The sequence below is a fragment of the Neltuma alba genome, unplaced genomic scaffold (assembly GCF_004799145.2).
Source record: "Neltuma alba isolate B1F8T4 unplaced genomic scaffold, ASM479914v2 tig00011578_pilon, whole genome shotgun sequence".
NCBI lineage: Eukaryota > Viridiplantae > Streptophyta > Magnoliopsida > Fabales > Fabaceae > Neltuma > Neltuma alba.
In genome coordinates, this window is record NW_021636231.1 from 29641 (window position 1) to 51308 (window position 21668).

At 31.2% G+C, this 21668-nt stretch overlaps 3 protein-coding genes across 3 annotated transcripts; all 3 read right to left on the reverse strand.

Annotated features, from left to right (window-relative positions):
• Positions 1–9530: 9530 nt before the first annotated feature.
• LOC114715182 (mucin-1-like) lies at positions 9531–10070 on the reverse strand. The gene has a single exon (XM_028899978.1). It carries the CDS (start codon positions 10068–10070, stop codon positions 9531–9533), a length of 540 nt encoding a protein of 179 aa, XP_028755811.1.
• A 4494-nt stretch (positions 10071–14564) lies between these two features.
• Positions 14565–15020, reverse strand: LOC114715183 (B3 domain-containing protein At2g33720-like). The gene has a single exon (XM_028899979.1). The coding sequence runs from the start codon at positions 15018–15020 to the stop codon at positions 14565–14567; it is 456 nt and encodes a 151-aa protein (XP_028755812.1).
• Positions 15021–17477: 2457 nt separating this feature from the next.
• On the reverse strand, positions 17478–17933 carry LOC114715184 (B3 domain-containing protein At2g33720-like). Its single transcript, XM_028899980.1, has one exon. The coding sequence runs from the start codon at positions 17931–17933 to the stop codon at positions 17478–17480; it is 456 nt and encodes a 151-aa protein (XP_028755813.1).
• Between the last annotated feature and the right edge of the window lie 3735 nt (positions 17934–21668).

Sequence of the window (21668 nt, forward strand, 5' to 3'; positions counted from 1 at the left end):
CTAATTATAAGACAGAATTAACTAATTTGATTATTTTTAAGAAGTACTCCCTCCGTTCTTTATTATAAGAGACAAATAACCAAATTACGTCGATCAAAAAAACAGTTAAAATTAGTTGAGGACAATTAATATGTAAAAAGTATAATGTTTTTTTCCAACAATGCCCTCATTAATAAGGAGAGAGAGTATGAGAGAGAACAATTAAATTATTAAAAGAAAGAGAAGTGGAAGGGAGAGTATGAGTTGGAGTCAAAATAAATAGGGGTAAAATAGGAAATCAATACAAAAAAATAAAGACAACTTTTAAGTGTCTCTTATATATGGGAACATGTTATAAGTATCAAATGTCTCTTATAATAAGGAACGGAGGGAGTAATAGCTAATATTTTTATTCTTAAGTTTGTAGTAAAATATGTGACTTTTAAAAACTTTCTTTTAGCTAAAATCAAAATCATATAGTGAAGTGGTGTCTAATTAAGAATTAAAATTAAAGCACGCCACTTGTTACAAAAATTGGAAATAAATTCAATTACCATATTTTCACCCTAAATTTAAGATAAACAGCACTTTAAATTTTTGCCCTATAAGTAGGACCCAAAGTAATTATTACAAAAATGGACCTAACTGGCTGCCTGGTTTTTTTTGGGGGGGGGGGTGTTTGGCAGAATGTTTTATCCTGGCTAAGTTTTGTACTGCAGTTTCATCATCACAAACAGAGAGTATTTTGTCCAGCAGATATAGTACTCCTCCTGATAATATTTATGAGCTTTACATTTAAAGAGAGACGTGATTTATTTTATAATTTTTAATTTGAATTTGCCTCAAATTTAATACATTTTTTCTAATTTTTCCCTTAATAAATTATTCTCTCTATTGCCTCACTCTTTCTCCCATTGTATTTTTCTCGTACATTTTTTAATCTTTTTTCACATTTATTTTTGAGAATATATTTAAAAATAAACATATATTTTTTAATTATGTATTATTTTAACTAATTTTTTGCCATGCATAAATCTGTTATCTGAAACTTGAAATAAGAATAGGAGAGAGCAGTAGAAAAGAATAAAATTAAATTCACTCTTCTTTTTAAATTATACAATTTTTTAATGGCGAAAAACAGACTCGGTACAAACATGGCAGGATTAGGATTTATGTGGATTGTTATTATTCTTACTAGATTCAACAATTTCAACTTACAAAAGAAGAGGACGATGAGAATGGGAGGTCGCCCACCAGAAGGCGCCCAGTGTGCTAAGGAGGACGATGAGAATAGTGCTCCAAATGAGAAAAAGGTGAAACATGCCATGGAAGAGGCTTCGGAGGCAGGTTTTACTCCAAGTCTCTCGTTCAAAGACAAACTCATGGGGACAGAAGAAGAGCCACTGCAGCAGGATAGGAAAGGCAGGAAGGTAGTTGATGATGTGTGGAATGAATATATTGCAAGTTTGAAAAGCTTCTTCGTACATGGAGAGAATTTGGATCAAGAAGAGTTTGATGGCAAAGACTGTCCTACGTTTAGGGTCACTCAAGAAGAATACGAGTTGTGGTGTGCTCCTTGGAGAAAATCATTGATCATTAAACTGCTGGGGAAATGAATCTCCTTGAGAGGAATGCGAAACAGCTTGGCTCACATATGGAAGACCAATAAACCGCTTACAACTCAGGACCTTGATAATGATTTCTTTGTAGTCTCATTTGAGGACGAGGATGACATGAATTACATCTACTAGGAAGGCCCTTGGATGGTGGCTGACAGATACCTTATGGTTCAATGATGGAGACCAAATTTTGACCCATGGTGCATTGAAACTTAGATGAAAATTACTGCGTGGGTTGGAATCTCGCTTCTATCGCTTGAATTCTTCCACACTGCTAGTTTGAAACGAATGGGGTCCATGCTTGGCCGCACGTTGAAAATTGATCGAATAACTCATACTAGTGAGCGAGGTAGATATGCCTGAATATGCGTTGAGATTGACCTCCAAAAGCATGTTAAGTCGACTATTAACATCTTTGGTAAAAGAAGAATTACTGGGTATGAAGGTCTTCATCTAACATGTTTTCTTTGTGGAAATATGGTCATCACAAAGAGGACTACTGAGTATAATATTTTTATTTTTTTTTGGTTAATAATGAATAGATTTTATTTTTAAAAAAATCTCCTTCTATTTTATATTGGATGACAAATTACCAGTTATACCACATCAATCTTCATGGACAGATTTGAAAAGTCAGCGTTGTGGTTTTGGACTTGTTAAACCACAATTTACAATGCACCTAAGAAACTCTGAATTTAGAATACCCCACAGGACGTGAGAAACTCCAAATTTATATTAAACCAAAATTCACATTTAGAAAACTTGGCATGAAACTGTTGTTATTCCATCAAAAGGGGATGATGTTCATGATTTTGTCGAATCTTTGAATATACTATACCATCAATAAACATAATTAAATTTCAAAAAAGGTTTAAACACTTGTTTTATCAAGTGCAGAGCATTAACATGCTGCATTCCCAGAAACTGACTTGAATGAAACGAAAGGGAAATCAGGAGATGAATGAAAAGTCAGGGTCATTGTTTTCAAGCCAGAATTTCTACACTGCATTCATATATAACATAGGAACTATAAAAGGAATGTAACGCAACTCACCACTCACCAATAACTGCAACAATAAGAACAAGAAGAAAAAGAAGCAAAGAGGTATATCAAGAACCACTTTGAAGATAGAGTTAGTAGGCATATACATCGATCAAGTTGCCAAGTGCACAGAACTTGCCACAAGTTTTCAATCTCTCGCATAGCGATCAACTCAGGAGCTTCGGGGTTCATCGATACTCCAGATTTTAACTGCATCCATTCATATATCCTTCCTTTTCAACACCTCTTAGCTTTCATTATACACACATATAATAAACTAAGCTATTTGTCACTGAAAAATACAAACAGCAAATGTACAACAATCGAATTATTATTAGCTCAAAAAAAAAAAACCTTGCAAGCATGAGAATGCCAAAGCTTCTAGCTTCTGCCCCTTTGTGAAAAAGTTTTAGATATCTTCAAGTGTTATACTTTATACTTAATAAAGCATTTTCCCTCCATCGGAGTCTGCTGTATTTTAGATTTCAGTGGGTATTTGGCAACCTCCAAACCATGGTTTCAGAAGCACTTTTCCACAAAACGAGGCAAATTCCTCCACATATTTATTTTGTAAACCGTAAAAGCACTTCTGAAACTATGGTTTGGTTTCAATGGTGAATGTGACTCTGGAACAGATTTTGAATTATCATTTTTGTTAGTCTTGAACATGAGAAATCATGAATTGAAGATTACTGAATCCACCAAAAAAGCTGATGAATTTGGGGTTCTCTTTGATTGCAAAGAAAGCCTTGTACCAATGCATTCTTTGTAGATTTTTCCACCTAAAGCCTCATAGATTATTAGGTAACTATATGGCTTGAAACTCTTCAAGTCCCGTTTAGTATGAAGCATTAAAGATGAGGGATGGGGATTGAGATTGTAATTGAAAAAAATTATTACAAAAGTCTTTAGCATGAATAATTACTTGTTACATGAGATTAGGCAAGCCCATGGAAGTGGAATTGGGGAATACCACTTCCCCCCATGATATTTTTCAATCCCACATATATGGATTTGTCTAATCTCATGTAATAAGTAATTTCTTATACTAAATACTATTTTTTCAATCTCAATCCCAATCCCTATCCCTCATTTGCAATATTTCGTACAAAACGCTATCTTAAAGATTTCATTTAGAATGGTAATTACAGATATTCAATATTAGATGTTTGTAGCTTTATTTGACCTACTTATCTCTTATGTTGGTGTGCTTTTCTAAGATTTAATAAATTTAATTGTTGTTTAAGTTACAAGAGGATAAATGTTATGTGCCCTTTAGATTTTTAATTTGATGGATTGCTGTAAGATTTTTGGGATGCTAGCAAGTGACTTATCCCAAGATTCATTATAGCTTTTTTAGGATGTATGGAGCTGAACTCCTTGTTTAGTAATATCAAAACCCAAGTTATCCCACATACTGGCTGTTTCCTTTCTGCAGTTATGTTTTATTATTCTATCGATGAAGACTTCAGGTCCTTACATATTAGTTGTTTGACATTTGGCTCTTGGTTCATTAGTGATACATGCTTTAGAGATATGTGTTTGAATGGATTAAGATCTTTTTATGCCTAAGAATATCACTAGCCATTTTTTATTTTATTGTTTGGATTATTTAATTGCAAGAATCCAGACAAATTCCAATCTAGTAAAACAAAAGTAGTTGGATTAGTTTATTCTAAGTGATTTTATATTGCATGAGGTAAATATATTAGAGAGGAATTTTATTTCATGGAAAAAGTGTGAAATTCTCTGTAACATGTATTGCTATCAAGGTTGTCAAACTTCTGGTTTTAAGATAACACTTGTTGCATTAAGAATTTATTTTTATTAACATCATTATTAAAAACTATTAAAAAGTAATTCAGATAAAAAAATAAAATAGAAAGGCATATAATTATCAAAACTCTTGGTTAAAAAATAATTTTAAATATTTTACTTTTTTCGGAAATTTAAAATGCTTTAGTTGAATAAAGGTTGAATTATCATTAAACTATGGAATATATTTATAACATAATTTTAAATTATTATTAATATTTTATAATTAATTAAAATTTATCTTGATAGATTTGAACTAAAATATTTAAATTTTAAAAATCACTTATATAAAAAATAGCGACTAACCTGAATTTTTTCATGGAAAATTGTGGGTATATATAAAACGACAACATCTTTGGTAGAACTTAAAAAAAAAAACCGTTAAAACCCATTTCTTTTATTTAAAAGTGAAAAAATATCTTATTCTATTCATAGTAAATACATTATTAATACAAGTTACTACTTAAGAAGCACAAAAAATATAATAAATAATCATGATTGTAAAATGAAGAGCATGAACAACTTATAGATTTAGACATGTGAAGTTTTTTACCCCTTTTAATTTTCATTTAAAAAATGACGTGTCTTACTTTGTTTGGGCAAAAGAAGCGATAACCCAAGCAACTCGCCTAACCTTGTAGTTTAGGTTGAGTCACAAGAGGTTAAATTTTTGCTAATTTAGTTGGTTCACTAGTTTTCAATTTAAAATGGTTGGGGTCTGATTTTTTAAACCATATTCTTCTAATCCTATTTATAAGATAGAAAGAGAAGATTATTTTTTATTCTATTTATAAGTCACCTCATTAAATTTTTAGTATGAATGTACTATTTTGTCCTTTATTTATTATAGTGTATATGATTATTTGTTTGAAAGATGTATATATTAAATAGTTAAATAGGGGGAAGTTAGAAAATTATTATATTTTAAAAAAGAACTAATATAATTTATATTTATAGATGTATATATTTGTTAATGTATATAAAATATATTGAAAGTGCCATATAAATACGATCATAGGAGTACTTACCAAAGGCAAGTGTGATCATATTTATTAAGTGCCCCCACATTATAATGAATGACGCAAATTCCACTACTTTGTTATTCATGTCATTTATTTATCTACTTCCCAGAGTCAAAGACACAGTTTGGTATTAATTAATTATCATTAATATATACGAAATTAGAGTGGAATAAATTCTGGATTGCGAGTTATGGCTTCTAAATGTAGGAACAACTATGAGAAAACTTGCAAGGAAAATATCTAAAAAAAATTAATTTTATTGTAGAATCTAAATAGGATAATTCATCTCATTGGTGTAATAATATCTCACTAATTAATAATCACAAACTTCATCTTCATCCATCTTCAAATATTTCAGGCGATGGGGCTGGGTGTGGAATTAATAAGTACAGATTTCAACATCATCTTCACTACGTACTGATCTTTATAATTTCACCCAACTATTTCAGATTTCAGTTTTTCTCGGTGCTTAGACCTTCAACAGGGGTTGGCTTTATATAAGAAGCCTGAGGCCTGACACAAATTTATTATAAGCAAACTGTATTAATTGAATTCAATGAATATGCTTGCAGAGAATTTGTGGTTTCATATCTTGTTCTTTTATATTCTTTAAGAGCTCATACACTGCCCATTTGTTAAAATATACTTTGACGGGATTGCAGTGAGCTTGATTGGGGAGGTCTCATGAAATATGAATCTTATGTTTTGTCAATTCAAACATGTGGTTGCATTGCTTCTTATTATATAGTTGCTTCTTTGCTAATCAAATAATTTTTTCTTGGGACTCGTTATATTTAAACAAAATTAGACATGGCCTAATAACTCTAACCTTGAAGGTAAGACATATATACATGAAAATTATCACAAAGCTGGTACAAGGTTTTCTAACTCTTTTGCTGGCCATACAATCATTTTCGATTGATGATTTTCCAATTCATACTCCCGTATTGCTACGGGATTCATTCTCCATGCTGATAACCCTTCAATTGTAACCCTCAGACCATTTTTCCAGCTTCAATCCTTAATTTTTTTGGGCAGTCATAGTTCCACCACATCTTAGCTAAACTTGATGCAACGTGTGAGAAGACTTAACTCGATTCTTATGCAAGTGAAATTTCTCCTTCATATAATGTTTGAACTCTGGCAATTGTGCGGCAAAAAATTTCTCAATTACTAAATCGAAAATAATCAATAATTGATTAAAAGTTTTGGGCTCAAATATTTTTCTATTGCTCTCGTTCAAATTAATCACATTAGCACTATGTAAGCTAATTGATACTCATTAAAAAAATTTTACCCTTAGTATTTGTAAGAAAATTAGTCTCCCTGTTGATATAAGATCTCCCTATTGATGTAAGAAATTCCTACCATCCTCAAATTATATAAGTAAACAGAATCATTTTATAGAACTTTGTCACGAGAAAGACGTGTTTTTCCCTGGACACTTGTTGCTGTTAAGGCTGTCAAACTGTGATTTTAAGAAAACATTTGTTGCATCAGATTGTAAGAATTTATTTTTATTAATAAATAATTATTAAAAAATATTGAAAAATAAATTCAAATAAAACATAAAATATAAAAGTACATAATTATTAAAATTGTCAGTAAAAATAATTTTAAAATATTTTACTTTTTTACCGGAAATTAATTAAAGGGAAAATCCTAATTAAATCCTGCTGAAATACTTAAATTTAAATTAAGGCCTACCCTTTTAACAAATTCTTAATCAGGACATAAGACCTAATTAGGAATTACTGAATATTGTTAAATAACTATAATGCCCCTCTTGAGTTAAAAATAAAAATTGATTATTTTATCCCTCTAAAGTGGTTCATCATCTCTTATTATTAATATTTAAACAAAAAATATAAATAATTTTTTAGTGTTTGAAATTTTGTAATATAACTAAAATCTTCAAAATATTTTCATAAAACATTTCAAATTATAATATAAGTAATCTTTAAATAAATATTTTTTTCAGGTTGTAAATATTTATTAAAATATTTTAATTATAATAAAAATTTAATATTAGACCTAATTAGGAATTGCTGAATATTGTTAAATAACTATAATGCCCCTCTTGAGTTAAAAATGAAAATTGATTATTTTATCCCTCTAAAGTGGTTCATCATCTCTTATTATTAATATTTAGACAAAAAATATAAATAATTTTTTAGTGTTTGAAATTTTATAATATAACTAAAATCTTCAAAATATTTTCATAAAACATTTCAAATTACAATATAAGTAATCTTTAAATAAATATTTTTTTTCAGGTTGTAAATATTTATTAAAATATTTTAATTATAATAAAAATTTAATATTAGATCGTAATCATTTACGTTTTCAGTTGGATCCAACATTGTTTAAATAAATAAAAATAACGTAAATTATAAAAACTGAAAAAAAATATTTAAACTTTACTTATATTTATAATTTTACTTATATTTGTAATTTAATATGTTTTATTAAAATATTTTTAATAGTGTAAGTTATATATACAAATTTCAAACATTGTAGGATTACTTATATGTTTTTTGGTCTAAAAAAAATCATAAGAGATGAGGAATTACTTGAGAGAGGTATATTAATCTTTTTTTTTTTTAATTGAAGAAGGGCATTCAGGTTATTTAACAACATTTAGAAATCCCTAATTAGGTCTCATGGCCTAATTAGGAATTTACTAAAAGTGCAGGCCTAAATCTGAATTTAGGTATTTCGGCTGGATTTAATTGGGATTCTCCCTTAATTAAAATGCTTTACCGGAATAAAGGTTGAATTATCATTAAACTACGAATTATATTTATAACATAATTTTAATTTATTACTAATATTTTATGATTAATTAAAAATTATCTTGATATATTTGAATTTTAAAAATCACTGACTTATATAAAAAATAGCAACTAGCCCGTATTTTTTTTCATGGCAAATTGTGGGTATATTATAAAAGGACATCTTTCATCGAAATTAAAAAAAAAATAAAACTCATTAGTTTTGTTTGAAAGGAACAATATCCTATTTTATCCACATTAAATACATTATTAGTAAAAAAAATTTACCTACGTGACATTGAAAACATAATAAATAATTAATGTGATTGCATATAAAAAGATCACAAAAACTCTCCTCTGTGTACCTTATAGATAAAATCAGAGGAGAGATAAGATAAAATCAGAGGAGAGATAACTTAGCAGTTAGCAGCAAGGTATTAAAATCCAAACTGCATAACTAATTAAAGATAGTAGTTCAAGTGTCGGTGAATTAAAATGCGGTCAAATTGAGATCAGACTAATCATATTAAAATAATATAATATAATTAAAAATTTATATTTGTCTAGAACAAATTAATGTTTAAATAAAAAAGATCACAAGAGACTTGATAATGTCTATCACAAGAGACTTGATAATGTCTTATAAAACGAACACATAGACAACCTATATAGTTAGACGTGTGAAGTTGCGTTTTTTCCCCCTTTTATTTTCATAAAAGAAGCAAAACAACGTGTCTTAGTTTGTTTGGGCAAAGAAGTCATGACTCAAGTAACCATTTAACCTTGTAGTTCACGTAGGGTCACACCAGATAAATTGTCCTTAGTTCAGGACTTCGGGTACTTAAGACTTGACAAATAGTTGATTCACTAGATTCACTAGTTTTCAGTCCGAACCAATTGGTTCAGTCTGATTTTTCAACCCATGCTTAGCAAAGGCAAGTGCAATTAAATTTATCAAATGCCCCCCTAATTATAAGGACACAAATTCCACTACCATGCGTTATTCATTTTAGTTATCTACCGCCCAAAGTCAAAGGCACACACTTTGTTATTATTAATTATCATCAATATATATATATGAAATTAGAGTAATATAAATTCTGGATTGCGAGTTGTGACTACATGTATGTGCAACTATTAAGAGAAAACTTGCAAGGAAAATATCTAAGAAAAAATTAATTTTATTATAGAATCTAAATAGGATAATTCATCTCATTGGTGTAATAATATCGCACTAACTAATAATCACAAACTTCATCTTCATCAATCTACAAATATTTCAGGCAACGGGGCTGAGCGTGGGTGTGGGTGTTGGCGTCGGTGTTGGTGTGGAGGTGGAGGTGGGAGCCGGGGATGGGGCTCCATGTTCATGTTTCGGAGCCGGGGATGGTGCTCCATGTCCATGTTTGGGAGCTGGGGATGGGGTTTCATGTTCATGTTTGGGAGAAGGGGCTGGAGCTGAATGTTCGTGCGGGCCATGATGACCATGATGATGATGTCCTAGTGTCCCAGAAGACTGATCCTCGGACATAAATTCCTCAGACGTTGTCTCAATCTGAGTTTCTGATGATGATGATGGTGGTGGTCGTAGTGGTGGGTGAGTTCCATATCTTGGAGGTCCATGATAAGGACCTGAAGCAAAGGATCCAAAACCCTCATCTGTAGAGACTGAAGAAGATGAAGATGATGATCCCTCAGATTCTGCAGATTCTTCATATTTCAAATCTATGATTCTGGCTTCTGCATGATCAAAGCTTGATGAGCTAAGAGCAACAACCATAAGAAGAAGAAGCACAGATATCAGTTTCGTCAGCATCATCTTCACTGCGTACTGATCTTTAATTTCACCCGACTATTTCAGATTCTAGTGTTTCTGGTGTGCTTAGACCTTCAACATGGGTTGGCTTTATACAGGAAGCCTGAAACCTGAGGCAAATTTATTATGAGGAAACTGTGCTAATTGGATTCAATTAATACTCACTCCTCCGTATTAAATTGTATTCATTTTGTTTGTCAGTTTTTCACTTGATTCGACTTCAATCCTCACATGAAAACATATTGTCATTAATTTGATGTTATCTCCTCCATTTAATTTAGGTCTATACAATAAATGCTTGTGTGTGTGTGGAATTTATATGATCATATGCTTCTTCATTTTTGAAATAAATATATAGACAGCTTAATTAGTTTAGATTTTAATTGTTTTTCCAAGTTAATTAAGCTGTTATTATTAAAGATTGATAGTCGCAATATTATTATTCTTATTTTATATTGTAAACTTTCTAAAATTATAAAGAAAGCTAGACTTCTAAAAATAAAACAAAATGTTGGACTGTTGGCCATCTGATTTTAATTTTAGATGGTCCAACAAACTTGATATTAGAAGGAAAAATCTAAAAAAAAAATTTAAAATTTTAAAATCCCAAATCAGGAAAAACTGTAAAAAAAATATGTTGTTATTTGATTTTAAAATATTATCAATTGTTATTAAAATATAATAAACAAGACTGATTTGTAATTTTAAAATTAAAATTTTTTTTTTGGGGATTCTCCCGTATTGGAATTGGAATAAATGAGTAATATGAATTCTATATTAAATCATATTGATTATGTTTGCCCATTTATACTTAGTTTGACTTGAATTTTCACATTAAAACATAATGTGTCATTAATTTCATCAGACTTCCTTCCATTAAAACATACTCCCTCCGTTCTTTATTATAAGAGACATTTGATGCTTATGACATGTTCCTATATATAAGAGACACTTAAAAGTTGTCTCTACTTTTTTGTGTTGATTTTCTATTTTACTCATATTTATTATTTCCAACTCACACTCTTTCTCCCTCCCACTTCTCTTTCTTTTAATAATTTAATTGTTCTCTCTCATGCTCTCTCTCCTTATTAATGAGGGTATTTTTGAGAAAAACATTATACTTTTTACACATTAATTGTTCTTAACTAATTTTAACTATTTTTTTTATCAACGTACTTCTATTATTTGTCTCTTATAATAAGGAACGGAGGGAGTATGAATTAATTTTACTCTGAACAATAAATGGATGTGCATGTGCAGCTAATGTAATCGATTCTTCTTCAATTCATATTCGAAATGGAAGGCTTTAATTAAATTCAAATGATTTAGATTTTTAAACTTTTTTTATTTTTAAAGTTTTTACCTCTATTTTCATTTTGAAGTTAAATTATTATTATTTGAAAGAATGAATAACATATGGAGTATTACTATTTTATAATGTAACATTATTAACGTTTAAAAGTTAAAATTATAGCGGTGGCAAAAAAAAAATTAAAATTATAGAAAAAGTAAGGCATGTTCTTGTGTTTGGAAAAAAAAAAAAAGAGATAAAATATTGGGCATCTGATTTTAATATAGATGGTCAGACCTTGCTATCAGAATTGAAATAAATGAATAATGAATTCCATATCAAATTATATTGATTTTGTATGCCCTTTTATGTTCAGTTTGACTTCGATTTTCACCTTGATCTAGTCTGTCATTAATTTGATATATGGATAATTAATTTTTCTCTAAACTGTAGTAAATGGATGCATGCATATCTTCATTCTTGAAATAGGTTTCGATGGCTTAATTTCATTTGAATGGCTTCGATTTTAGCTTTTTCTCTTTATTTTTTTAAGTTGACTTATTATTATTTGTGACATGTAAGATTGATTTCTTGAACTTTTTTGAATTAATGAATTCTTGATTCCTTGAGTATTGTTCTTATTTTATATTACAATTTACAATCCTATCAAAATGGAAAATTAAAACGACAAACATAAAAGGTATTTATGGGGTAAGTAATGGCCTTTTTTTAATTTAACCTTGATTAAATACAATATAGAAAATAGATGAGAGAAAATAAACAACATTTTTGTTTTTCAAAGGATTAAAATTGATTGATTGAAAGTAATAAATGCATAAGAAATATTTTTTTCCCCAAATATGCATTTATTTATAAAGAGAGTAAGAGATAGAAAATGAGTGAGAAAAATGTGTGACAGAAATACGCATCTCTATGATCTTACACGTGTAGAAGGAAAGTTTGGTTCTAAATATAAGATATTTGTGAGGTAAATAATGACTTTTTTTTTGGTCAATTAATCCAGATTGAATAAATATACACATAGAAAATAGTTGAAAGAAAATATATAATATATTAGTTTTTTAAAAAGTTAATATAAATTTTAGTCTCCAAATTTTGCTTTTATTTTTTTTAGTCATATTTAATTTTTGACTTTTTCCTATCTAAAATATTAATTCATATAATTTAATAAAATTTTAGATAATTTTTTTAATGATTAAAACTTATGATTTGAAATTTGAAAAATTAAAATGAAAATTCATACAAAATAAACAACCAAAAATTGTGTTAACTCCTTTTTCAATCAAAGATACGTTGCTTATAATTTAGAGCGATTTTTCCAATTTGGTCTCGCATGTTGTTCTGATAGATCATAAGAATATACTTCTCCTAGTTAACTAAAAACATGCCGTCCTCCGTCGCACCGGTTTCGCTCTTAGCTTTGTGGACGTTCTCGCGGGACGTTTCATGAGGTTTTGGGTTCGAGACTTGGTATGATACTACCTCCGGTTCCTATTAATATAATTATCCCGGCTTATGAGGTGCTTCAAAGCACCTCTCTTTTGGGCCTCAACTAGCCCAAGCCCAAGCCCTTGAGGTTGGATCACAGAGAATCTCGTTTTTTTTTTTCTCTCTTTATTTTTTGGGAGAAATCACGGGGAATCCATGCCATGTGGGAAGCTGCTCATCATGTGGCTGCTGGTCAGATTCCCTTTAAGTTCCTCAATTGTTGATCTTCCAGAAATTATAGTTAAAACATTTTCCTTCTCTGCGGATTCTTTTCTGCAGATCTGTTATTTTTGTGAGAAAGAGAGTCCGAGAGAAGTGGTTATTTAGAGGGAGTCTATTTGGTCCACAGTGGAAGATATCCTTGCACAAGAGAGAGTGCAATAGAAAGCAGAACAGAACTAGATACCTCTCTAGCATGCTCTGTTTCTAATCAGCTATGTACTCTATATGCTTAATCATTATCTGAGTCTTCTTAGAATCATGCTCATTTCTGTAGCTTGCTTCATGAAGCCCAATTCAATGGAAGCAGGAAGCCCAGGTGAAGATAGCTCATCTGGCCCATTCAAGATCCAGACTTTTCCCGGCAATGTCCAAAACCCAGAGAGCATAAAAACAAAAGAAGGAAAAACAAGGGCCTGCAGCAGCATCTGATTCTGATCCATTTAGATTGTCAAAAGCTTCCGTGCGTGCTTTATCAGCTTGAGGGGATGCAAATGGGACAGTAAAATTCGCTCCAAAGATTCATCTTTGTAGAATCTCTCACATTTTTTCACAGTTGCACTTGTTATTAATAAGCCGGAACCATATTGAAGGGAAATTTGAGCACCTTCACAGGGTCAAGCCATATCAGAACCTAACCCAGAATATGAGAAAACCTGATATTAAAAAATTTGATCACCTTCACAGGTTTAAGCATCAGGTTTTCTATTGGATGCTTCTGATTTGGCCAAACTTATCGCCATTTCTTGAAGGCAGTCTCTTACATAATATTCTGTTCATAAAACAAGCCGCCTTATGAATAACATGAGACTCAAAACAGTAGTTTCAAAATGGACCAGTCACGTTCAAAAGCTTCCTTAAATAAATTTTTCCCCATTCGTTTGATTAATTCTCAGGGTAAAACCTTTTCTATTAATCTTTTCCTTGTACTATCCGCTTTTAAATAGCTTGACCAAATATATCGAAACAAATATCCATAACTGAACCTGTTTTACAGTCACCAGTGGTTGACGAAATAATATTCAAAGACACAAATTGTTCAGCCTCTTGACAGATCAAGTTCATTGTAGATTAAATTGCTTGATGATTCTGATCATTACTAGCTAGAAGAAGTCTGCATTGTGATCATATATCACATTATAAATTCGCTCCAAAGTCCTATCAGAAAATTTCCCAGGATTGCATATATATCAGCCATTAATACATCAGCAATAGTTAGTGACATCACAACAAAGAAAAGGGAAAAAGAAAAAGCTAAACAGGAGTGAAGTTAACAAAAGCGAGAGCTGCTTGAGAGCATGCAACATGTGTGAGTGTGTGTGTGTGTGTGTCTATAGAAACAAAATCATCATCTAATGATGTTCCGTCATCTTCCCCTAACCTAAATTACAACACCAGAAAGAATTCCTCGTTGTCTACAAAACTGATATATAACACAAAAGGACTCAGAAGACTACACGTGGTATAATATATATCAATCAAGCCAGGGCGCGATGAAGAACAGAGAAGTTGAAGCGACGATTGAACTTGTCCCACTGAAACCCAATCTCGTCTCCTTTCTTCAGATTCCTCCTCTTCACGAAATCATCATTCCACTTCCCAATCAGAACGAAGCTGCCAGTAGAAGCCCATTTTTTGAGGACCAGAGTGTGAAGTGACATGGTGTCCACGTCCCAGAACTTGATCTCAGCTCCATCTCCAGAATCAAGCTTGAAGCTTTCATCATCAGTTAGGACGGTGCACACCAGATTCTGAACCAAGACGGCGGCTAACAGCAGCCTGTTATGGTGGCGGAGGACGTCGGTGGCCGTGAGAACCTTCTTTATCTTCCATGGATCGTCGTAGATTCTCAGATCAGTGGAACAACCCCATGGAGTAGCACTATTCTGGTCAGGCTCAAAACACTGCACTCTCTTTCTTGAACAAGAAACCATGACGACGATACGATTGTTTGGCAGCAGATTTGAGAGAGGCTTATAGATACACACATACACCGGCAGAGATTAGGAAACCGGTATGGATTAGGAAACTATTCGATTTCAAGTTTTAACATTTTATGAAACAATTTTTTTATTAGCGATATTTATTTTTGATTTTAGTTTTGTAATATTAAATTAGAAAAAGGAAATTAAAAATTTTTTTAAATAAAAACATGGGTAAAAAATTCAAAGTCCCAAGATTTTTTGTGAATCCAAATATATGCTCTAGTATGAGTCCAGGGAGTTAACATTGGCAAAATCATTTCCAAAGTATCTATATTTTTTTAATTAATTTTTGATTTAGTGTTTTTTTTAATTAAATTTTCAACTTTTCTCTATTAGCACTATTACCCCATATATGATAGCTAACAGCGCTAAGAGAGCAAGGTTATGGGAGCTAACACTGCTAATAAAGCAAAATTAAAAAATCTAGTTCAGAGAGAAAAATACATATATATATCTAATTAAAAATTTTGAAGAAACACAAGGAGAAAGCAAATTTTTTAAAGTTATGCCATACTTGTGAATCTTCCTTAGTTGAGGGGGTATTTGCCTATGATGGTGAGATCATGATGAATAGTAAAAGAGTCTAAATAATTGTCATGTTTGAGAACCAAAATAAGTAGTAGCATAAGGAAGTTGAAAGAGGGAGCATTTCATGTTTAGGAAATTAACCAGAGTTATCCGAATTCATGCAGCCAATGAAACCAATACTAAAAAAGATATTAGCACAAGCTCATATACATATTAATTTGCAAAAAAAAAAAAAGAAAGTTAAATGAATCTGATTGAAAAATATAGTTTTTGTTAAAAAATGAAGATTTAATGGTTAGGATGTCCAAAATGTAAGTGAACTTGATCTCATGTGGGCAGTCTCACATTAAATAGAGTTGAGCTTAATAATTAATACTCCCCCATCCTTTTTCATAAACAACAATTATCATCTCCCTCTTATCCCTAAATATAACTAACATTTGCAAGTCTAATATTGCTTATAAAAGCCACAGAGGGAATATATAATAAAGTGAAAAACTCATAAATTCAATGTCACACCCCAAGCTTGAAGGGTGACCGGTTTAGAATATGGGAGACCCCACATTCCTTCAGCCTTAAAACACATAAATAAACACTTGATTTAATAATTATAATATTGATCACATTATCATAAATAAACACTCAAACCCCACAATAATTATAATAATTTAATGCAAGTGCGATGCTCATCTCCAGCGCTTGCTTCATGAAGCCCAATGCAGTGGAAGCACGAAGCCGAGGTGAAGATAATTCATTGGGCCCAAGAATGATCCCAGATCAAGACTTTTAGAGGCAATGTCCAAAACCCAGAAAGCATAAAAAAACAAAAGAAAGAAAAACAAGGGCCTGTAGCAGCATCTGATTCTGATCTATTTAGATAGTGAACAGCTTCCGTGCGTGCTCCATCAGTTTGAGGGGATGCAAATGGGACAGTAAACACTTATTTCACAGTTGCACTTGTTATTAAGAAGGCAGAGCCATACTGAAATGAAATTTGAGCACCTTCACAGGTTTAAACCATATCAGAACCCAACCAAGAATCTGAGGAAACTTCCAACTAATGAACCAAATATCGGTATATGCCTTGGGTAATATACAGCATCACAAGTTTTCTATTGGATGCTTCTGATCTGGCCAAACTTGTCGCCATTTCTTGAAGACTTTCATAAAGGTATAATCTAGTCTCTTACAAAATATTCTGTTTATAAAAACATGCCGCCTTATGAATGACGTGACTCAAACAGTGTCAAAATGTACCAATCACATTCAAAAGTTTCCTTAAATAAATTTGTATCCATTCGTTTGATTAATTCTCATTGTAAAAACCTTTTCCATTAATCTTTCCTTGTACTATCCGCTTTTAAAAAGCTTGACCAAGTATATCAAAACAACTATTTATAACTGAACCTGTTTTACAGTCACCAGTTGTTGATGAAATCATATTCAAAAGCAGAAATTGTTAAGCCTCTTGACGGATCAAGTTCTTTGTAGATTAAATTGCTTTATGATTCTGATCATTACTAGCTAGAAGAAGTCTGCATTGTGATCATATATCTCATTATAAATTCACTCCAAAGTCTCATCAATATTTCCAGGATTACATATATATCAGGCATTAATACATCAGCAATAGTTAGTGACACCACAACAAAGATAAGGAAAAAAACAACTAAACAGGAGTGAAGTTAACAACAGCGAGAGCTGCTTAAGAGCATACAACATATGTGTGTATATATATAGAAACAAAATCATCTGCAGATGTTTCATCGTCTTCCCCTAACCTCAATTACAATACCAGAAAGAATTCCTCGTTGTCTACAAAACTGACATGTAACACAAAAAGACTCAGAAAACTACACGTGGTATAATATATATCAATCAAGCCATGGCGCGATGAAGAACAGAGAAGTTGAAGCGACGATTGAACTTGTCCCACTGAAACCCAATCTCGTCTCCTTTCTTCAGATTCCTCCTCTTCACAAAATCATCATTCCACTTCCCAATCAGAACGAAGCTGCCAGTAGAAGCCCATTTTTTGAGGACCAGAGTGTGAAGCGACATGGTGTGCACGTCCCAGAACTTGATCTCAGCTCCATCTCCAGAATCAAGCTTGGAGCTTTCATCGTCAGTTAGGACGGTGCACACCAGATTCTGAACCAAGTCGGCGGCTAACAGCAGCCTGTTATGATGGCGGAGGACGTCGGTGGCCGTGAGAACCTTCTTTATCTTCCAGGGATCGTCGTAGATTCTCAGAACAGTGGAACAACCCCATGGAGTAGCATTATTCTCGTCAGGCTCAAGACACTGCACTCTCTTTCTTGAACAAGAAACCATGACGACGATGCGATTGTTTAGCAGCAGATTTGAGAAAGGCTTATATATACACATATACACCGGGAGAGATTAGGAAACCGGTATGGATTAGGAAACTATTCGATTTTTTTTTTTTTTTGCCCAAAAGGAAACTATCCGATTTCAAGTTTTAACATTTTAGGAAACAAATTTTTCTTTCGAGATAAGTATTTTGATTTTAGTTTCGTAAAATAAAATTAGAAAGTTATTATCCATCCAAATTATATAGAAATAGATGGTTACAAAATCTCTAGGAACTTAGAGAAACTCCCTGCATCTTAATTCATTATCGAAATAAACAATAACACTGTTTATTAGATACTGGATGTAGTATAAATTTTATATGTATCATGTTTTAATTATTGAAGAATTAATTAATTTGAGAACTATAAAAGCCAGTGATATTCATAGTGAAACCTCTGAATATCAAAAGGGATATAATAAGTTAATTATACAAATTGGTCATGTTGAATTTCGAATTTCAGGATTTTATTATTATCCAAATATTGGATGTCATTTTATCCTAAGTATAATGGTTTTGATAGCACTTTTGCATAGTGCGTACAAAATTCAAAGTCCCAAGATTTTTTATGAATTCAAATATGCTTCGGTATGAGTCTCGGGAGTTAAAATTGCGAAAATCATCTTGAAGTTATTTTTTTCCCCTAATTTTTAATTTGGTATATATGTTTTTTTCTAATTAAATTTTCAACTTTGCTCTATTGGCACTGTTAGTCCTTGCATAGCAGCTGACAGTGCTGACAGAATAAGGTTATAAAAACTAACAGTACTAATTAAGCAAAATTAAAAAATTTAATTAAGACAAAAAAATACATAAGTATCAAAGAAGAAATTGAGAAAAAGTATAAGGTGGTAATGGAGGCAAATTTTTGAAAGTTACACCACATGCTTGGGAATTTTCCTAAGCTGGCGGTGAGATCATGATGAATAGTGAAAGAGTCTAAATTTCACATGTTTGAGAACCGAAATAAGTAGTAGTACAGGGAAGTTGAAAGGGGGAGGATTTCATGTTTAGGAATTTAACAAGAATTGGAAACCAATGGTAAGAATGATATGAACACAAGCTGATGTTCATATTAATTTGAAAAAAGAAATAAAGTTAAATGAATTTGATTGAAAAAAATAAATTTAGTTTACAAATTATAGTTTTTGTTAAAAAAATGAAGATTGAATGGTTAGGATGTCCAAAGTGCAGGTGAGCTTGATTTAATGTGGGCAGTCTCACATTAACTAGAGTTGGGCTTAATAATTAATATATAACAAAGTGAAAAGCTCATAAATTTGACCTTTAAAATTCTGAATTCAGACGCAGCATGCAAATTTATGTTCCTTCAAAATGGTATATCAGAGTCTGATTTAGAGTTATCTTGGAGGACAAAAATACAACGTGACGATAAATTTATAAATTTTAATTTAAAAATTGTGAATTATAGAATGGGAGAGATTTCAAGATATTAAGAAACTAAAGACATGATTTTACGTTCTTTTTTATACAGAACGGTAGATTGGAAGGTTTTGGTAAACTAGACTTGATCTGAAATTTTTTAATAAGAAAAACTATGAATTATTGATGGCAAAGAATACAAAACTCAAGATATCTTTTTTTCTTGGGGGGGTTCATTTTATTAATATTTAAAAAGGAATATTGCAATCACTAATAACCAAATCAAAACAGAAAAGATCAAGTAACCACCTAATACAATCATTGACTAAGAAAAGAAACAACAAAAGCAAAAAAATATACACAAACACGATACAGAAAAATAAACTGAAAACTAAAACGCAAAAGCATAAAAAAAAAAAAGGAACAATTAATCGATGCTAGACCTATCATGATCAACATAGAAACTTCTATCTCTCTCTTGCCAAACCTCCCATTGTCATAGTTGCTACATAATTTGTAGCCTTATCACGTTCTCTAGCTACAATTTAACCTTTCACCAGGTTCTAACGTTCTAGGAAACCAATAGGGTTTTTAGGAAACTACCTGGTTCTAAGCTTTTATTTTTTAGGAAACAAAGACTTGTCTGAATTCTTAATAACAAATAAGACATTTTAATTAGAAAATTATATATGATTTATGAAAAAAAAAACTAAAACTGAATTTATTATTAAAAATAATATTTTAAAAATTTATTACAAAGAATTAATAGATGCCATGTGATTAAAACAAAACAAATTTCACCATTTCTTAAAAACTTTATATTTAAGAAAGCGATTATACAGGACCGCCATCTTCCACCTTCTCAGGAGAAGCAATTACTCAAGGTACCATCAGCTTTACGACTTAGGAAGTTCACTCGAGCTAGGCTTCGAGTTCCAATTCTTGCTTGCGGACCCTATAAGCTAAAATAAGGCTATTTCGACACTTCAAGGATATGCCATTTCTAATACACATCTTTTCTAAAGTTTTTCCTTCACTCCCAACACCACCTTCTAAGTTTCTTCCCCCTGCCTCTTCACCCTAGAGGAACAAAGATAAACTTCAACATCTCTGTTTTTTATGTTTATGTAACACACCTGCTAAATATCTTACATTTAAGAAATGAACATGCTGGCTACCATAGTGCTGCCCTAGCTTCTATTGTTGCTTGCCTTCATGCCATCTCAAAACAAGTCTATCCTAGGAAATATATGGTCCGGGCCAAATTTTTGGAGGATTCAAGAAATTGTCAACATTGTAGGCTAGCATGATATAAACCTACCAATGGAGTTCTTAGAAAACAGTGGGCTGCTAAGTAACCATTAATCTCAAATTGCTGCTATCTCTAGTGACCTTAGGGTGGTGATTAGGGGTGAGCAAAACCGAACCGTAACCGAAAACCGAACCGAACCGAATTTAATTTCAGTTTTTCGGTTCGGTTATTTCGGTTTTCGGTTTTTATTTTTTTAAACAATTCGGTTTCAGTGTTCGATTCGGTTAGTAGAAAAAAATTCGGTTATAACCGAATAACCGAAATAAATATATTATATATTTATATTTAATAAATATTATTATAATAAATATATATATGGGTATATGTGAACTTTTTAAATATCTTTATATTCAATAAATATGATTATAATAAATCACATTGAATGATGAAATATTTATTAATTAATGATTATAATTGTGTTTTATTATTATTTTTAATTTAAAATTATTTTTCATATTTATATATTTTGGTTAATCGGTTAACCGAACCAAAATTTTCAGTTAATTCGGTTTCGGTTAGTTTGGTTATTCGGTTTTGATTCGGTGTTTAAAATTTACTCTATTCGGTTAATTCGGTTATCACCGATAACCGAACTGAAAAACCGAATGCTCACCCCTAGTGGTGATGACAAGCTGTCACTACTTTCATCATGTGCATCTGATCGCCCTACAGTTGCAAGTTGAATACTTATATGCACGCATAAATACTAATGGTCAATAGGTTCCATTTCTCTCTACTTCATTACATTTGTGTTTCTTAAGATGATATCAGAACCTGATTTAAAACCATATTTGTCTCTTAGAGGTAATAAATAAATAAAAGCCTATTATATTTCATAATTTAGAAATTTAGACAATGCATTTTATTATTTCAATTAAATGAAAACAATTTATTTTATTAGAATTTAAAAAGAGAAAAAATATTTAGTAAAAAAATAAAAAATAGAGGCTGAAGTAGGAGTGAAAGGAAAAAGAATAACAACAAACTAAAAAAAAAAGTA